This window comes from Schistocerca serialis, chromosome 7, assembly GCF_023864345.2.
Source record: "Schistocerca serialis cubense isolate TAMUIC-IGC-003099 chromosome 7, iqSchSeri2.2, whole genome shotgun sequence".
NCBI lineage: Eukaryota > Metazoa > Arthropoda > Insecta > Orthoptera > Acrididae > Schistocerca > Schistocerca serialis.
Window position 1 is genome coordinate 258,344,516 of NC_064644.1, and position 21,059 is coordinate 258,365,574.

The 21,059-nt window shown below is 43.8% G+C and overlaps 1 protein-coding gene across 1 annotated transcript in view; it reads left to right on the plus strand.

Annotated features, from left to right (window-relative positions):
* The window catches only part of LOC126412279 (myrosinase 1-like), a 205,987-nt gene that overhangs the window by 119,552 nt on the left and 65,376 nt on the right, over positions 1–21,059 (plus strand). The window contains exon 5 of the mRNA XM_050081789.1: positions 18,098–18,220. Coding sequence (XP_049937746.1) covers positions 18,098–18,220 — 123 coding nt within the window. The remainder of the gene's footprint in view (positions 1–18,097; positions 18,221–21,059) is intronic.

Sequence of the window (21,059 nt, forward strand, 5' to 3'; positions counted from 1 at the left end):
GCGTTCTCCACCATATCTTATTACTGTTACGACCTATGCGTCTCTGCGCATAGTCTGTTCCGTGGGACTGACTGTGAGCGCTTGGAATTCCCATAATTTGTTATGAATGTCATGACTTGAATCCAATTTACACTTGAAGATGCAGCTGTAAATGGTGTGAAACAGATAATGCCTAAGAATGAAAGGATTTTACAGCTGAAGCGGTTTTATTTCTCAACGTGATTTATCGTGGCTGTGGTTGCCCAGATTATAAAGCTTTTATCACTAAAAAGCAAGGAATCTCTTCAACTTTTTCCACCGTGTTCTTCAGTGACATTATATCGGTCAGTTACGTGGTTTTAACGTTTTTCTTACAAGGGAACACCCCCATCGCACCCCCCTCAGATTTAGTTATAAGTTGGCACAGTGGATAGGCCTTGAAAAACTGAACACAGATCGATCGAGAAAACAGGAAGAAGTTGTGTGGAACTATGAAAAAATAAGCAAAATATACAAACTGGGTCGTCCATGTGTAATATAGGCAATATTAAGGGCAGTATTGGTCCAAGAGCGCCGTTGTCCCGTGGTTAATGTGAACAGCTGCAGAACGAGAGGTCTTAAGTTCAAATCTTCCCTCGACCGAAAATTTTAACTTTTTATTTTCAGTTTATGTGAAAAACTCTTATGTTTTCATCACTTTTTTTGGAGTGATTATTACATCCACAAGAAAACCTAAATCGGGCAAGGTAGAAGAATCTTTTCACCCATTCGCCAAGTGTACTAGTTAGGTGGGTCGACAACATATTCCTGTCATGTGACGCACATGCTGTCACCAGTGTCGTATAGAATATATTAGACGTGTTTTCCTGTGGAGGAATCGGTTGACCTATCAAATGTTTTCGGTTCCCATTGGAGAGGCACGTCCTTTCGTCAACTAATCACACGGTTTTATGGTGCGGTCGCAAAACACAGACACTATACTTATTACAGTGAACAGAGGCGTCAATGAACGAACGGACAGATCATAACTTTGCGAGAATAAAGAAAGCAAGATTTTCAGTCAAGGCCAGATTTGAACCAAGGACCTCTCGTTTCGCAGCTGTCCACGCTAACCACGGGACCACGGCGCTCCTCGCCTCACATTGCCCTTAATATTGCCTATCTTACGCATGGACGACCCAGTTTGTATATTTTGCTTATTTTTTCATAGTTCCACACAATTTCTTCCTGTTTTCTCGATTGATCTGTGTTCAGTTTTTCAAGGCCTATCCACTGTGCCAACTTATAACTAAATCTGAGGGGGGTGCGATGGGGATGTTCCCTTGTTAGTGCTCAAATGGTAAATAAAAAATTTTCGGATGACATTTCAAGAGACTGAAATTTTTCTGATAATTTATTGCGTCGGCGTTTTTCATGGTAAGGCGTACTGCGTTATCTAACGTACTCTCCTCTGTCCTTCTCGACACTGAGTCTATCTTCTATCATGGCAGACGGGATGGTCACCGTAAGCAGACTTCAACTCCAACGTTTTCGCAGTGTTTTTACTTACGGAAACACACATTAAAAGTTTCTTATGCCAGTTGTGGCAGGCGACTTTACTGGTGCCTAGTAAAAACTTAGATCAGAATTCCCGAAACTGTGAGACATCTATATCGAGTCATCTGTACACATGCAATTAATCTCGATAGACCTAGAAACACTGCAGTTAGCACGGTAGGTCCGTACACAGATTTTAAGTCTGTATCTAGGACTGTAATGATGGAAATATTTGCTTCGTCTGTTTCACGCAGATTATCTCATGAGGTAACAGACCGGAAATTGATTGGATAGTACAAACTGCATCTTTAATAGTAATGTAAGAGACAGTACTATGCGGAAATCGTCCAATCTGGAGTCTGCTGAGGCCACCGATACTATTGTAACCAATGCTATAGTAGACAGGTCAATGGGAGAAGCAGGAGCATTCCTGAAAAAATGAAAAGCAGAAACTGTACAGCCAAATATAGGCACAAGAAAACTAATTGCGAAGAAATTACGGTAATAGAAGGAATAAGTCACCTGATCGTTGAAACAAGGAAGTACAAATATGTTCAGAAAGAGAAAGAAATACAGCAGTATGTGAGGAATGAAATCGATGGTAAGTGCGAGGAAGTTAAAGCGAAAAGGTTGCACAGGAAGTGAAGAAAACTGAAAGGAAATGTACGTCGAGAAGACATTTTCAGCTTATAGAAAACTCAAAATATCTTTCCGTGAAATTAGAAGCAAAGGCGTCAGTACAAAAGGCTTCCATTGCTAATCACAGATCAGAGACTAGATGGGTGGAAAAGTATACTGACGGCCTCTACGAGAGGTAAGAACTGTCAGCTTACACTATAGAAGAAGAAATGTCGATTGGGAAGACGTAAGAGACCCATTGTTAGAACATGACAGAGCTGAGGATAACTTGAGATAAAATAAGGCAGAAGGGGTAGATAATGATGTTTTGAAATTTCTAAAATCATTAGTAGAAGTGGCAACAAAACGATTTTTCGTGTCAGTATGGGATTAAAATACGGGGTGAAAGTATATCAATGGTAAGACTTGTTGATGGCATTGCTATGAGTGAATGTGACACGTTGAATGGCATAAACGATCTAAACAGTACGGAGTATGAATTGAGACTAAACCAAAGAAAGACGCAAGTAATGAGGAATAGCAGAAATAAAATTAGCGATATATTCAACATCAAAATTGGAGACCACTTAGTAGAAGTAGTTAAGGAATTCTACGAGGGGCGTTCAGAAAGTAAGCTCCGATCGCTCGCGAAATGGAAACAACTATGAAAATCCGATAAAGGTTTGCACAGATGTGTTGGGTAGTGTCTCTAGTATAACCCCAGTTAGCATCACGTCGCTCTTCTCATTTCTGAGCTCGCAGTGAGTGCGTAAAGATGTCTAGAAAATAGTGTCTGCCGCCAAGTACGAGGGCCTGGTGAGAAATTTCGCCTGAAGCTATGCAGCTAACATTACATAACTGTCGTGCTGTTTCGTCTTCACGACAATTCTCAGCCGCATTCTGCAGGGGCAATGAAGATGCTCCTGCATCGTTTTCAAATGGAAATGTTAGATTACCCACAATACAGTCTGCAATTGTCTCCCCCTGAGTTTCATCTCTGGCCACATGAACCGCTGTCTTTGAAGACAACATTTTGACACAGACAACGAGGTGTAGGCCAGCGTGGAGAATTGGCGGAAAGCACTGGCGGCTGCCTTCTATGATGAGGCTATTGAAAAGTTGGTACAACGCTATGACAAAAGTCTAAGTCAGAACGGCGACTACGTTGAGAAGTAGCTGAAAGGTGTAGCTAATTGTTACAAGTAAAACATTTCTGATGTTCACTGCGGTTTCAATTTGGCAATCAATCGGAGCTTACTTTCTGAACAGGCCTCGTACTACCCTGGAAGCAAAATTACACACGACGGACAAAGCAAGGTGGGTTTAAGAAGCAGACTAGCAAAGGCAAAGAGAGAATTCCTGGCCAAGATAAATCTACTACTATTAAACATAGGAATTTCTGATAATGTACGTTACGAGCACAGATTCGTAAGCAAGCCTGAATAATCGACTGTAAGGAAACGAGAGAATAAGGGAATGGAGGCGTTAGAGATTCGGTTTTACAGAAGGATGTTTTAAGTTAAGTGGACTGATGAGGTAAGAATTGAGGAGTTTCGGCAAGGAATCGATAAGGAAACTAGAAGAGGGTACCGGACGTGTGTCAAGACATCAAGACTTCCATTGTATTGCAAGGAGCCGTCGAGTACAAAAACTAAAGGGAATAACAGAGACTGGAACACATTTAACAAAGAATGGAGGGCGTAGGGTGCAAATGTTACTCTGTTTAATAGGTTGGCGCAGAAGGCGCGGTGCACCATATCAACTGCCAAGCTAAACTCGTTCTTTTTTGCACGGGAAATATCAGACAAATTCCACGTTTTTAGCGGGTTTTCGACCTTCACTCGTCCTGCAATGACTGAATGATTAAAGATAAACAGAAATGACTCATAAGTGACAAAACAGGTAATTAACGCGATTACTTTGCTCTTTTAATGCTGGACGACGACTGGTTAACGGAAAATGACAAACAGAATGACTAAAATAATGACTATACTTCACGAATAACTATTGACAGCACTTACGCGTTGAACAATCACTGCAGACTGTTATTCCGTTGCGCGTTAATCTTATGTAGAGATGTGCGTAGTACAGGAGCTGCAAAATGGTGAAACTCTCAGTAATTACATCTTCGTTAATAATATGAAAAACAGAAAAAAATGGCTGGTTCAAATGGCTCTGAGCACTATGCGACTTAACTTCTGAGGTCATCAGTCGCCTAGAACTTAGAACTAATTAAACCTAACTAACCTAAGGACATCACACACATCCATGCTCGAGGCAGGATTCGAACCTGCGACCGTAGCAGTCCCGCGGTTCCGGACTGCGAAACAGAAAAAATTGCTAATATATATCAGACGATGAAGTAATTCGGTTCAGCTATAACCGTATAATTAAAAAAATTGTCAAAAATGGTAGGTAATATTACGTGAGAGGGAAGTGTTGACGCCGGCCGCGGTGGTCTAGCGGTTCTAGGCGCTCAATCCTGAACCGCGCGACTGCTACGGTCGCAGGTTCGAATCCTGGCTCGGGCATGGATGTGTGTGATGTCCTTAGGTTAGTTAGGTTTAAGTAGTTCTAAGTTCTAGGGGACTGATGTCCACAGATGTTAAGTCCCATAGTGCTCAGAGCCATCTGAACCATTTTTGAAGTGTTGACGTGCACTGGAAATTTCAAAGCTCGCCAGCAACTTTCTGGAGAGCTACACTTTTTAATTGGAACATTTCATTAAGTAACACGTTATTTGAGTACACGTATATATTTCGTAAACAGGAAAACGGGAACAACAAAACTGCAGCATTGTAATTCTGAAATAATTATATTTTAAGGGTCAAATATTATGGTACCAATAATTCCGAACAGGAATAATTTTTGAAGTGTCAAACCTTAGGAAAAAGAAGAAATTGGCCACGTACGACTAGGATACGCGCTCTGAAGGTTCTGTACAAACTTAATTATGTGTACAGACAGTTAATCCATTCTGGGAACGGAGGATCTCGACGATTTATGCCTATTATCAGGGATTCGAAGACTTTCCAGCAGATTTTAAGTTTGAAGTCTGAAAAAAATGACGAAAGAAATGTTTTTCATGTGATATAATTACAAATTGAATGTTTTCTGTTTTTTTTCATTTACTTGTACTGTGAAACCTTGCTCCTCACCAATTTTCATGTTTCTAGATCTACGAGATGTACACTATAGGTTGTTTTGAGAGAGTTTGCGAATATCAAAATATGTGACGACCATATCTTTTGGTTGCATTAACTTAGAAGTCTATCGTTTCTGCACTGCCAGGGTACAATATACCTCCGGTGACATAAATTTCAACTTGATACGAACAACCTTTCCAGAGAAAACAGGGAGTCTTAACAGACTGACAGACACTCGGACAAAAGATGACAAAAATATTTTTTCGTGTGTTATAATTACAAATTAACAAGTTTCGGATTTTTTTCCCTTTAGTTCTACCGTCAGACCTTGATTCTTACCAAATTTCATGATGCTAGGTCAACGAAAAGTACCCTGTAGGTTTTGATGAGTGAGTTTGTGAATATCAAAATAGGTGACATAAATGGCCGTATCTACTGACTGCATTGACGTAGAAGTTTCGACTTTTTACACAACCAAGGGACCGCAGACCTTAGTTGTTGGTGTGGTCTTCAGTCCAGGGATTGGTTTGATGCAGCCCTCCATTTTTATTTTTAATTCAGTGCATTAGTATTTGTAAAATGACTCTTAGTGTTCATTAAAAAATGACGATCATTCCACTTGGGACCTGTGGAATGGTAGAGTAGCTTACTTGTTTTAGTTGTAAATATTTGTCGTGTATTGTTGTTTTTCTGACATGTTCCACATCCTGGAGGACCTCCTCACTACGGATCAATTGGAATGAAAGTAAATCTAATCTAATCTAATCTAATGCTACTCTATCCTGCGCAAGCTTCTACATCTCCAAGTAACTACTGCAACCTACATCCTTCTGAATCCGCTTAGTGTATTCATCTCTTGGTCTCCATGGTTTGTACCCTCCAAGCTGCCATCCAGTACTATATTGGTGATCCCTTGATGCCTCAGAATATGTGCTACCAACCGATCACTTCTTCTAGTCGAGTTGTGCCACAAATTCCTCTTCTCCTCCGTTCTATTCAATACCTCCTCATTAGTTACGTGATCCACTCATCTAATCTTCGGCATTCTTCTGTAGCACTACACCTCGAAAACTTCTGTTCTCTTCTTGTCTAAACTAGTTATCGTTTATGTTTCACTTCCATACATGGCTGCACTCCATACAAATACTTTGGCTCTGAGCACTATGGGACTTAACTTCTAAGGTCATCAGTCCCCTAGAACTTAGAACTACTTAAACCTAACTAACCTAAGGACATCACACACATCCATGCCCGAGGCAGGATTCGAACCTGCGACCGTAGCGGTCGCGCGGTTCCAGACTGTAGCGCCTAGAACCGCTCGGCCACTCTGGCCGGCTACAAATACTTTCAGAAATGACTTTCTGCCACCTAGTATGTGACATAAATTTGAACTTTATACATCTACTGATACCAGAGAAAGGGCTTTAACAGTCGGACAGACAGACAGACAGACATGAAACTTCCTGGCAGATTAAAACTGTGTGCCCGACCGAGACTCGAACTCGGGACCTTTGCCTTTCGCGGGCAAGTGCTCTACCAACTGAGCTACCAAAGCACGACTCACGCCCGGTACTCACAGCTTTACTTCTGCCAGTACCTCGTCTCCTACCTTCCAAACTTTACAGAAGCTCTCCTGCGAGCCTTGCAGAACTAGCACTCCTGAAAGAAAGGATATTGCGGAGACATGGCTTAGCCACAGCCTGGGGGATGTTTCCAGAATGAGAATTTCACTCTGCAGCGGAGTGTGCGCCGATATGAAACTTCCTGGCAGGAGAGCTTCTGTAAAGTTTGGAAGGTAGGAGACGAGGTACTGGCAGAAGTAAAGCTGTGAGTACCGGCCGTGAGTCGTGCTTTGGTAGCTCAGTTGGTAGAGGACTTGCCCGCGAAAGACAAAGGTCCCGAGTTCGAGTCTCGGTCGGGCACACAGTTTTAATCTGCCAGGAAGTTTCATATCAGCGCACACTCCGCTGCAGAGTGAAATTCTCATTCTGGAAACATCCCCCAGGCTGTGGCTAAGCCATGTCTCCGCTATATCCTTTCTTTCAGGAGTGCTAGTTCTGCAAGGTTCGCAGGAGAGCTTCTGTAAAGTTTGGAAGGTAGGAGACGTGGTACTGGCAGAAGTAAAGCTGTGAGTAGCGGGCGTGAGTCGTGCTTTGGTAGCTCAGTTGGTAGAGCACTTGCCCGCGAAAGGCAAAGGTCCCGAGTTCGAGTCTCGGTCGGGCACACAGTTTTAATCTGCCAGGAAGTTTCATATCAGCGCACACTCCGCTGCAGAGTGAAATTCTCATTCTGGAGACAGACAGACAGACAGACAACAGACAACAAAGTGAACCTATGAAGGCTCTGTTTTTACTGATTGAGGTATGGAAACCTAGAAATGTATTTTTTTTTAATAGGGGAATTTGGCCTTTCATATAAGGTGTGTTAATCCTAAAACAGTTGTCAGCGGGTCCGAATTTGGAAGAGTACATGGTTTCAGTCATTCGGTTGGCAGTCCGTTCAACATTTGGAGAATGCAGCAACTGCGATGGCCTGTACAGGGAGGCCATCGGGCCACTCTTTGCCATTACCACTGCTAGATACAAAAATTAACATACGACCCCAAGAAGGAACGGGATGAAGGCCTTGCGTTACGTGTAGATTAGAAAACAGAAAAGGAGATAAATTGTTCAAGGAGTGGGGCAGCTATCCGGTCTTGCTGAATTTCACGATCTACTTCTCGTAAAAAGAGAATGGTTTATCCTCCTCGCTGTTTTTGGAACCACACAACTTAAGTATGTAAAACATATTATTATATTCCACGTTCGCCGGCCGGTGTGGCCGTGCGGTTGTAAGCGCTTCAGTCTGGAACCGCGTGACCGCAACGGTCGCAGGTTCGAATCCTGCCTCGGGCATGTATGTGTGTGATGTCCTTAGGTTAGTTAGGTTTAAGTAGTTCTAAGTTCTAGGGGACTGATGACCACAGATGTTAAGTCCCATAGTGCTCAGAGCCATTTGAACCATTCCACGTTCTCAAAAGCCTTCCCCAAATCTTTGAGTGCTGTGTATGGTTCGTACTGTTTTGCTAAATCGCTAATCTTCTTTTTTTAATGTAATAGCCCGCTACTTCTCCTAAAATCAAACTATCTCTGTTGTAAACCACTTTCAAGTTTTCTGTTACCGATTTCGATAAGGTGCTTTTAGTTTTTTGATGACTGTGGTACCAGAGTGATTTTTCGGTAATTTTCATATCAGTCCGCCCCTGCTGACATTATGTAACTATCTGATTCACGAACGAAAGTCCTTTCATAAGTCGGTAATGTCGTTATTGGAACTACCGACTACACAAACAGTTCATTCCGGAGTATTACGCCCTTCCCTAGGATAACCAAAAATTATGAACTGGACGGGAAGCGGAGGTGATAGAGATGATGATCGGTGACATCAAGAGTGCCTCGTGAGTCTGCAAACACCACGTAACAGGCTGGTCTTCGAGCTTCGAGTCATTGCCCATCAAGAGTAATTCGCAGGGCATGCGTGTGTTTGCGCCACTGCTGGTGGCTTTATCGCGTTCTGCTTTGTATCGTCGAAGCTCTGCACTGATTGATATTTCGACGGAACTCCATTAGCTGGTAATATAGAGCCATGCGTCTCGCGGTATACACCGGCACACGTGGCGACTGCGCGATGGAGTTCCCGCAGATTTGACGCGGGATTTTAGGCCATTCCTGTGTCCCATTGTGAGGACGAAATCGAAAGTGAGTGTGCTGTTGGATGGCTTGTGTTATACCAGAAATGAAATTATGGGATTATTCCGCATGACGACAACTGAAAGCCGATTATTCCGCGTGGCGTCGGCTGAAAGCCGAAGTTTGTCCTGTCCTGTTGCTTCACCAGATGAAAGCCGACGGTAGCGCACGCAGCAAAACTGTTTGTGTCGCTTGTACAGAGGCAGGTGGATCTGTGGTCGAGACAACGGACTCGCAATCGCCATGCGTCTGCTCCAAACACGCGTCCAACTATTCTGATTTTAGTTTTTCGAGCTTTCCCTAAATCACGTAACTGAAATAGTTACTTCAAAAAATCTGCTTACGATCCCATTCCTCGACCTTGTTCACGTCAGTTAGGTGACCATCTGACGAAGCAGTTAAGGAAACTAAAGACAAGTTTGGAGAATGAATTAAAGATCAGGAGAGAAAATAAAAACTTTGAGTTTTGCGGATGACGTCGTAATTCTGTCAGATGTAGCAAAGGGCGTGGAAAACCGCTGAATGGGATGAACAGTGTATTGAAAGGAGGCTATAGGATGGACATTAACAAGGACAAAACAAGGATGATGGAGAATAGTATAAATAAATCAGGCGGAAACGAGACACCAAAAGTGGTAGACGAGTTTTGCTATTTGGGCTGTAAAATAACTGATGATGAAGGAAGTAGAGAGGATATAAAATGTGAAGTAGCAATAGCAAGAAAAGCGTTTATGAAGGAGACAAATTAGCTAACATTGAGTAGATTTAAGTGTTAGAAAGTCATTTCCGAAGCTATGTTTGTAGTGTAGGCTTGTATGGAAGTGAAACGTGGACAATAAAAATTTCAAACAATAAGAGAACAGAAGCTTTTGAAGCGCGATTGGACGCTAGAATCCTGAAGATTAGATGGTTAGATTATGTAACTAATGAGGCTGCGCTCAACAGAATTGGAGGGAGAAGAAATTTGTGACACAACTTGACTAAAAGAAGGGAACGGTTTATAGGATACGTTCCGTGATAGCAAGTGATCATCAGTTTAGTGCTGGAAGAAAGTGTGGGGGTAAGAGATATGGAGGGGGACCAAGAGATGAATGCAATAAACAATTTCAAAAGGATGTAGGTCTAAGTAGTTATTTGAAGATGAAGAGGCTTACTCAGGATAGAGCAGGTTGAGTAGGATGGAGAACTTGCATTAAACCAGTCTTCCGACTGAAGACCACAAAAACAACATGTGACCATCTTTCATGTTTCCAAGCTGCATAAGCGTAAACTCAACCTTTTATTCTACAGACGTTCTACATGTTATCAGAACATGAATCTAAGTTTCCAGAACGCTTCCAGGCTGTGGCTAAGCCGTGTCTTTTCAATATCCTTTCTTCCAGCAGTGCTAGCCCTGCAAGTTTCGCAAGAGCACTTCTGTGAAATTTGGAAGTTAGGAGACGAGGTACTGCCGGAAGTAAAGCTGTGAGTATGGGTCATGAGTCGTGCTTGCGTAGCTCAGTTGGTAGATTACTTGTCTGCGAAAGGTAGAAGTCCCGGATTGTAATCTGCCAAGAAGTTTCATGAGTCTGTATTGTTTGCATCTCATATTTATGGGAACTGAATTGAACTGTCTCTGTCTCTCATTTTCTGTTATATGCTTTTCAATCATCAGTATTAGTGGTACTATACTTCAGTATACGTTACAATTGCAGATTACATGATTATTAAATACATTAAAGAATGACGAATCACGAAAGAATTACCCGAATGGGACGGAAATCGGTAGATGTTATGTACATCTATAGCCAAACAAATGATTACAATTTCGGGAAATTTGGATGGTTTATTCAAGAAAGAGAGAGCTTCACAAATTGAGCAAGTCAACAACGCATTGGTCCACCTCTGGCCCTTATGCAAGCAGTTATTCGGCTTCGCATTGATTTATACAGTTGTTGGATGTCCTCCCCAGGGACATCGTGCCAGGTTTTGTCAGAGCGGCGCGTTAGACTGTCAAAAGCTCGAGATGCCTGTAGGGCGCTTCCCATAGTGCTCCAAACGTTCTCAGTTGGAGAGAGATCTGGCGACCTTGGCAGGCACGAATACAAGCAGTAGAGACTCTCGCGAAGTGCGGGCGGTCTTTATCTTGCTGAAATATAAGCCCATGAGGGCTTGGCATGAAGAACAAGAAAACAGGGCGTAGAATATCGTCGACGAATATCGCTATGCTATGAGGTTGCCGCGGGTGACAACCAAAGAGGTCCTGCTACGAAATGAAATGACACCCCAGATCATCGCTCCTGTATGACGGGCTGTAAGGTGGGCGACAGTCACGTTTGTGACCTGGTTGTCAGGGGAAGGCAGTGTTCGGTTACGACTGTCGACGGGGCCGTAATCAGTTACTGTTGGTTGCCTTTTACTATTACACACAATTTATTTTAAACTAGTAATTCCAGAGTCAACAATAAATAAACAATACCACACGTTATTAATGAAGGAATAAGCAACAGTGTAAATAATAGTGTTTTCAGTGAGTTACAATTTAGCAAATCACCATTAAATACAGATACAACAGATAATGTTTTAAAAGCAAGCCGTGATCTGGGCAGAAGGCCCTACACGCCAGGAATGGCAATAAATTAAGAATTGTTTAAAATCCGCTTCAACTTACAAATTACAGGTAGAAATATTAAAAGCAAGTCGCAACAAACAGCAGACGGCATCAGACGCCAGAAATGGCAGTAAATAAGGTTTTAAGGCTTACTTCTAAAATACAGATACCATATTAGAATATTAAGGCAAATGACCACAATCACGGCTGAAGGCCCTATTCGCCAGGAACGGCAATAATATTAAAAAATTTTGAAACCTGCTGTAAAACAGCAAAAGGTAATAAAAAACACAACTGATCCAGACGGTGCTCCAGGAATCGATCTCTGAGAAGGTCCGGCAACAAGCACTTTCGCGAGCGTAACTAATGATAATCTTGCTGAAGCTACGTGACGTCCGATAAACCAAATGCAACGATGGAACAATACATCAAAGCCAGAACCGGTGCTCTGCCCTACGTCCCCAGAATACTGTGTTTAGAGCGGAAATGCACTCATCTTAAAGCTTGCTGGATCTGGGTTACGACGAGGTTGTGCACCCTCGTCACCACAGCCCTTCCATCTGGCAGTCCACGCGCGCTGCCAGCGGTCCCGGCTTGTTCTCTCACTGCGCGGACCTGGCTCCTCCGCACCTGAACTGGCCCACTCACAAGAACAAGAAAAATAATGTCGTCGCCCGAAAGATAGGGCAACAGTTAATACATATCGATAACCGCCGCTACTGCCACAAGCGGACAGGCAACGCTTGCCAAACCGAGTGGCGCCAGTGAACATGAGAAGAAGGAAAAGCCGGCCGCGGTGGCCGTGCGGTTCTAGGCGCTTCAGTCCGGAACCGCGAGACTGCTACGGTCGCAGGTTCGAATCCTGCCTCGGGCATGGATGTGCGTGATGTACTTAGGTTAGTTAGGTTTAAGTAGTTCTAGGGGACTGATGGCCTCAGATGTTAAGTCCCATAGTGCTCAGAGCCATTTGAACCATTTTTTGAAGAAGAAAAACAACCGCAACCATACCATCTAAACGATACCGTCTGGCCTCCAACAGAGGGTGGAAACCTACCAACAGCACCAACGCGAGCCACAGCACAGCTCAATGTTAGTATCCCACAATTGTCTGGGGTGTCTCCAAACACGTCCACCCTGGTCGCTGGGACTCTGTTTGAAGCGGGACTCGTCACCGATATAATTCTACTTGAGTCAATGAGATGGTTGACCGAAGACGTTTCTGATGACGCCCGAAACGGCAGTGGGCTGCTTACCTGACTGTTGCCCACCATACGGCCCGACGCCCAGAAGTAATGGCGTGGGATGGCCTTTCTTTACGTAGTGGGACTGCCTTGGTTGCCATCTGCGGAACTTTTACAGCACGGCGATATGTCGACGATGATCTACGCCCTGTTTTGTTGATCTGCATGCGAAGCCGTCCCGGGCTTACATTTCAGCAAGATAAAGCCCACCGGAACACGACGAGGGTTTCTACAGCTTGTCTTCATACTTGCAAAGCTCTACCTCGGCCACCAAGGTAGCCTTATGTCTCCCCAAACTAGAACGTTCGGAGCATTATGGGCAGGGCCCTGCAACTAGCTCGGCATTTTGACGCTCTGACTCGCCAACTGGACAGAATTAGGTACTACATCCCTAATGAGGACACCCAGCGGCCCTATTATCAATGCCAAGCCGAATAACTGTTTGCGTAAGGACCAGAGGTGGACCAACGCGTTGCAGACTTGCTCAATTTGGGAAGCTCTCTATATCTTGAATAAAGGATATAACTTTTCGAAAGTTGTAATCATGGTTTTGTCTGCACACGTTCGCCACATTCCCATTCGGATAATTCCTTCGTGGTACGTCGTTTTTTGTCTCCGAGAATGTAACTCAGTTACATTTTGTAACCTGTAATACTAACGTCCATGTTTAATTTCAACCACTGGCAACAATAGATGACATCATTTTTTCTGTAGAATATGTAAGTAAAGTATTTGATTAAGGATTAAGTTTCGTTGTATAATCTAAATTATTTATTAAATTTGTGATACGTACTGAAATATCCACGCACATTTCACTTTCTTTCAAACTTCAAGTGCGCTCTTTGAAAACTTCGTGTGCTGATATAACGCTGTAATCAACAAATGGGACTTACTTGTGGCGTATTATATAAAACAAAGCAACAAAATTCACTGTTGTACTATAAGTTTTAAGAAAAGTTAAAATGTATATTTCGATTTTTGTTTTACGGACGATAGGCCGTGCTTCAAGGCATTTTGTGTGCCTAACGTTTCGTATCCAAATGCTGGATATATCATCAGAGGTTGCAAAAACTCAGATACCAATTTCAAACTTAAAAAAGAATAGCATGTAGAACTGTTTACACAATTTCACGACACGCTCATGTAAACAGGAACCACAAAAAGAAGCATTAACACTCAGCTTAAGTAGATCAGTATTAATTGTCGTCTCGGAAACACGTATAAATCGGCAGCAGCAAATAGTGCGCTGGGACTGGCAAAATACCAAACTCGTTTCTTCGATTATATGGTTTTTTAAGATCCAATCATTACTACGCTGTCAGACAGAAAAAGTGAAGCGCCAGAAAACATGGTCGCATCTCAAATGTGACTTCATACATGTACACACCGTTGGCAGATATGTACATGATTAGAATTGAAATTCTATGTGACAGGTAGAATGGCTCCCAGAGGGCATTTGGATGTGACAGGGGTCCAATGTTGGACTTCATGAGCAATTTGAGGGGAGGAATACTCCCGTCAGAGTCCCAGTGGACAATCACAAGGGAGGATCCCTACATTGTGCACAAAACACATCGAAATTCGTTTACGTTTACACCAGCCATCCGGGAACAAATGGACACTCTGTAACATTCTGTGTCATCCCTCACCATTAGTCAGAGACTAGCACAGTGGTGTTACTCCTGACGACGTGGTGTGGAGACCTGTCGGGTATGACTTCGGGTCATGGATGGTAGTGACTGGGGGCACTCTGTCGGCACAATTGCGTCCTTATGTATCACCTCCCGTACGATAGTATATTTCTCTGCCTCGTGATGACTGGGTGTTGTGTGCTGTCCTTAGGTTACTTAGGTTTAAGTAGTTCTAAGTTCTAGGGGACTGATGACCATAGATGTTAAGTCCCATAGTGCTCAGAGCCATTTGAACCATTTTTGAACGACATTATCGTGGTGCTGTTTTTCAACAGGACGGTGCTTGTTCCCACTTGGCACGTGTGTCTCTGAACTGTCTACGAGATTCTGAGGTGTTCCTGTGGTCAGTAAGATTCCCAGATCTGTCCCCAATAGAATGTGTGTGGGACTAGCTCGGACATTAACTTTCTTCCAGTCCCCGTGTCGAGGATATCAAGGAGCTTTTACAACGGTTTGCGCCAGCTTCCACCAGGTGATGATACAATCGCTTTATGATACTCTTCCCAACCGAATCAGTGCATTCCACCACACCAGAGGGTGTGCAACTCCATAGTGATAAGTGACCTCACACTGCCAAGTTCTTTGTATCAGTGAGTGTGCTTCTTGCGTTACTGGCCAGGGGGCACCAGCTGGGATGTTGGGCCACTGGTGCAGGTCATTCTGTTTGACGCCACTTCAGCGACTTACACTTTGATGGAGATGAAATGATGATAGTACATACAACGAGATCTGAGTGGAGACAATCCCCAGTCTGATCATGAATCGAACCTGGGCCTCTGTGTTCGAGAATCAACAATGCTAACCAGAAACTATGAGCTACTGACAGCCAAGGTCTTTGAAAATTTGACTAGAATTTGCAATCACTGAAATAACGCCACATTTCCTTTCAACGTGAACATTTTAATTTATTTCCTCCTCCTCCTCTCTTGTGTACTTCACTTTTTTTCCCAGGTAGCCCTGTACACAGAGGCCATGGAAATTCAAAAGCACGGAAAGCGCTTTAACAGAAAAGAAGGACAATTTAAATTAGACAAGTTGTGAACCTAGGTGCTAAATGAGGCAAAAACGCCAAGTATTTCCCACTACAAGCTCCACAACATGTTTTGGGGTTTTATGATGTCACAAACTGACTGTTATATGGATACTTTTAAACACTTCGGCTTGCTGAGCTTGTTTTAGTTTGAAAATGCTATCTGAATCCTTATAGCCTCTGATGATGACTCGAGCATTAGGAAGCGAAATGTTAAATGCAGAAATGTGCCCTGGATGACAGCAAAATGCCCATAAAATAAAAATCACCAAAGACACACATACCATCTGGGAAAGCCAGCATTGTATATTCTTATAAAGCAGTGTGTGTGTGTGTGTGTGTGTGTGTGTGTGCGCACATGTGCATGTGTTTAGGATCTCCACCCAAACCACTGGATCAGTTTCAACCACATTTGATTGAGCTAAGCTGGTGCACACCGGGTTGGTGTTGGAACCGTCATACTGTGACAATTGAGAGAAGTGTGACATTACAGATGGTGCGTGTAAGTTGCGGGTATGTTGTGGCGCTCAGTTTGTCTAGTCAATAGGAAAGAGTGCAGTGTGCGGGTAGAAAGAACGAGAAGGGGCTATACTCTCCAAGCTCCAATAGGAGCAGAGATACGGGAAAAAATTTGTTTTCGCCGACCTGTGGTATACAGGTTCCCTGCGTGACAGACATGTTAAGTGAGAAGAGTAGTCCGCAGCTCGTGGTCGTGCGGTAGCGTTCTCGCTTCCCACGCCCGGGTTCCCGGGTTCGATTCCCGGCGGGGTCAGGGATTTTCTCTGCCTCGTGATGACTGGGTGTTGTGTGACGTCCTTAGGTTAGTTAGGTTTAAGTAGTTCTAAGTTCTACGGGACTGATGACCATAGATGTTAAGTCCCATAGTGCTCAGAGCCATTTGAACCATTTCGAGAAGAGTATGAGCCTCTGTTAGTAACCTGCTTTGCAGCGTGCCATACACATCGCGAGCAAGAAATGGTTTTTCCATCCCCTGACATTTGGCTGCATTGCATTACAGGTGTTTTGTATTAGTGTAGCACAGGCATTTTTATTGACTAGTTTTGGAGAGTAGCCTACATGTCAGGGGCAGAAAAAACTGTTTTCAAGACCCTGATGTTTACGTTGCCTGACACAACGGTGCTGTTGTGGCAATAGTATTGTCCTGTTTTAAAGACAAAATGTGTATGGACATGCTGGGAAAAGTAGGAGATGGACAGAAGAGGAGAGGGACATGCAGAGGGGCAGGAGGGGATGGAAAGTGACAGAGGGATACAGTATGGGGAATGGACAAAGAGGGGGACAGAAGTAGACAGACAGAGAGAGAGAGGACAAGGAGGGGATGGACAGAGGGAGGGAAACAGAGAGAGTAATGGGAGGAGAAGATATGGGAGGAGAAGATAGATGGGGAGAGTTGGTAGGAGAAGATTGGTGGTGAGAGAGGTGATGGAGAAGATGAATAGGTTGAGGTGGGGAGGAGGAGGTGTAATGAGAGGGGGCAGGAAGAGGTAGATAGGGAGTAGAGGAGGATGAGATGGACAATGAGAGAAGGGGGAGGAGTAATCGACATGGAGAAATGGGGCAGGGAGAGTTGAGGGGGAGTAGATGGACAGAGAGAGAAAAGAGCAGGAGGGGATGGTAAGATGCAGGGAGGAAGAGGTAGGCAGCTAGAGGGGGAAGGAGGAGTGGGCGAAATAGGGGGGAAGAAGAGTAGATGGGCAGGGAGGGGAGGGATAAAAGATATGGATAGAGGGTGGGAGAAGGAAATATGCTCGAAGGGACATACAGAGATGGACAGGGAGGGGGAGGAGCCTACGGAGAGACAGTGAGGGTCTGGAGGAGGAGATGGACAGTTTGGGGTGTGAGAATAAGGTAGACAGAGAGACAGGGGAGGAAGGTGTGACCACAGAGAGGGGGGAAGAGGAGATGTGTGCAGTATATGTGTCGGATGTTTACGCGAGCTAAGCTGCTGGGTAAAGGCTGTTCTTTATACTCGTATGTTCCATACAGTTTTGTAAATTGGAATTAAGAATGCGCTATAACTACCACAGGTACACGTTACTGTCGTATTGATATTGCAATGGAGCCGCTTACATATGAACTGAAGCCGTGGGTATGAAATGTACACTGATACAGTGGATACGCTATGAAAATAGCACATGGATTTCATTATTAAGCTTACCAAAATACCACACTTGATTTTAGTCCTCCTATTTTGACCACACAATATATTGAAGTCTTCATCCGTTTGGACATCACAGCTGCAACACCTGCACATGCTTCTTGAGCTAAACTGTTGCACACTAGGTTGGTGTTGGACAACTTATAGTAGACATTACAGCCGATGCGTGTAAGATGCGGGTAAGTCTTGGCACTCAGTTCGTCCGGTCAGTGGAAAAGAGTGCAATGTGCGGGTAGAAAGAACGAGCAGGATTATCGTGCGCAGCGATACCAGAGCGGCGGAAATGGCTTAGCGGCGCCCGTGCGCCTGTTGTTACAATAACGAGCGGAAATGTAAGCGGCCGCCGTGTCTGCCCGCAGGTAACGATGTACCACTGGGACCTGCCGCAGAAGCTGCAGGACCTCGGCGGCTGGGCCAACCCGGTGCTCGCCGACTACTTCGTCGACTACGCGGAGCTGCTCTTCGAGAAATTCGGCGACAGGGTTTGTTCTTGTATAGTTCTAACATTTGAACTCTTTCCTGATCCACTTATAAAACTCTATCACTAATTCTTAAAACCACTTTGCAATCTCCTGCTGTTTACTTCTTAAAATTGATTTTTCTTAATTCCATTATTTAGTTATACACTAACTACTCATTTCGGTGTGTAAGTGTACTGTAGTATCTCTGCCCGCCTCACAGGTGAGGCGAGGATGCGCTGAAAAGTAATGCCTTCAATTTTTTTGAGAAAACTCTCAAAACTTTTAGTCGTCAACATTCTACATCTTTATTCATCTACATCTGCATTGTACTCCGCAAGCCACCTAGTGGTGTGTGGTGGAGAGTACTTTCGGTACCACTATCTGATCTCGCCAACCCTGTTCCACTCGCGAATAGTGCAAGGGAAGAATGATTATCGGTAAGCCTTTATATTGACCCTAATTTCTCGAATTTTCTACTCGTGGTCAATACGCGAGATATATATGTGTGTGTGTGTGTGGGGGGGGGGGGGGGGGGGAGGGGGGAATTACAATGAAGAAATTTCCGATTTTTCCTTTACTTGTACTGTGAAATCCTGCTTCTTGCTATGTTCTTATCTTCCTTAGTTTCATAAACCTTTTCTGACTTTGAAGTAAAATCTTTCGAAAAATTGTAGGGCCTGCTTTGTACCTACTAATCCCCATTTATTTCGGAATCAAGGTACAACCAGTTTCGCAACAATGAATCGCGTCTTGAGTTTGATTTGGCTGGATTCACGTTCTATAGGGCACATATCCTGGCATCATGAAATGCGGTGGCTGTTGAAAGATCCATCAATAATCTTAAATAATCACGGGTCCTCGCTGAGGGACAAACTAATTTGGACTGGTGTTGAATTGCTGATAGTACTTAGAAAAACAGCTTTCTCGGCTGCGATGAGGAAATGATGATAGTGTGCAGACGCGGCCGCGAATAAGTCATAGTTTTCCGCTAACTGTTTAAAAGACTTTTCAACTATGCACAGATTACGCTACGATTTCTCACATAGAAAACTTCCTTAATTAATCTAGAGTCGCTGTGCACTTCGGTTCCTTGTGGAACCAAAGCTGGGTAGGAAGTTAAGCGTTTGTGGAAGGAAGCTAAGCTAAAGTTCACCGACAAGAGTTCTCTTAGTGATCGTGTTAATGAAGAGACTGAAAAGCTACGTAATAATACGGGTCAACGGAACTTGCAAATAATGTTGTCTTTCATCAGTAAAACAAGTGAAGGTTACCGGTACTTAGGATTGGTGTGTTTAAAAAATATTTTTAATTACTTGTTAAAAACAATTTGTAAACGAAACATGATTTTATTGAAGTGTTTTAATCAATGTTTAAAACAAATTTTAAAAATTTTATTTGTACTTATTTTTACCCGGCGACGTGAGGGGGGATGGGCGAGGGTCCAACCACATCTCACCAAATCTCATCAATAGGGGGGTGGGGGTGGCCCAAATTTTAAAGAAAAACTCTAACGTAATTAATGGTGGCCGTTTGCGTCAGAGGCAGAGTGATGATTGAGGGGCCACTGCGAGGTTAGAGGATTTGAGAGTGAGGAATGTTGTTCGTCTTAGCGTACTGACAACTCATGGACGGCCGCACAGAAGCCATCCATCTGAATGCTGTTGAAATGTCCTGAAAAAAAAAATAATGTTAGACACTTCAGACCATGGCACCACCCTTCAGTCCGACGAGATGCCGGATTATACGGGTTGTTACAAAAGGGTACGGCCAAACTTTCAGGAAACATTCCTCACACACAAAGAAAGAAAATATGTTATGTGGACACGTATCCGGGAACGCTTACTTTCCATGTTAGAGCTCATTTTATTACTTCTCTTCAAATCACATTAATCATGGAATGGAAACACACAGCAACAGAACGTACCAGCGTGACTTCACTTTGTTACAGGAAATGTTCAAAATGTCCTCCGCTAGCGAGGATACATGCATCCACCCTCCGTCGCATACAATCCCTGATGCGCTGATGCAGCCCTGAAGAATGGCGTATTGTATCACAGCCGTCCACAATACGAGCACGAAGAGTCTCTACATTTGGTACCGAGGTAGCATAGACAAGAGCTTTCAAATGCCCCCATAAATGAAAGTCAAGAAAGTTGAGGTCAGGAGAGCGTGGAGGCCATGGAATTGGTCCGCCTCTACCAATCCATCGGTCACCGAATCTGTTGTTGAGAAGCGTACGAACACTTCGACTGAAATGTACAGGAGCTCCATCGTGCATGAACCACATGTTGTGTCGTACTTGTAAAGGCACATGTTCTAGCAGCACAGGTAGAGTATCCCGTATGAAATCATGATAACGTGCTCCATTGAGCGTAGGTGGAAGAACATGGGGCCCAACCAAGACATCACCAACAATGCCTGCCCAAACGTTTACAGAAAATCTGTGTTGATAACGTGACTGCACAATTGCGTGCGGATTCTTTGTCAGCCCAAACATGTTGATTGTGAAAATTTTCAATTTGATCACGTTGGAATGAAGCCTCATCCGTAAAGAGAACATTTGCACTGAAATGAGGATTGACACATTGTTGGATGAACTATTCGCAGGAGTGTACCCGTGGAGGCCAATCAGCTGCTGATAGTGCCTGCACACGCTGTACATGGTACGGAAACAACTGGTTCTCCCGTAGCACTCTCCATACAGTGACGTGGTCAACGTTATCTTGTACAGCAGCAACTTCTGTGACGCTGACATTAGAGTTATCGTCAACTGCACGAAGAATTGCCTCGTCCATTGCAGGTGTCCTCGTCGTTCTAGGCCTTCCCCAGTCGCGAGTCATAGGCTGGAATGTTCCGTGCT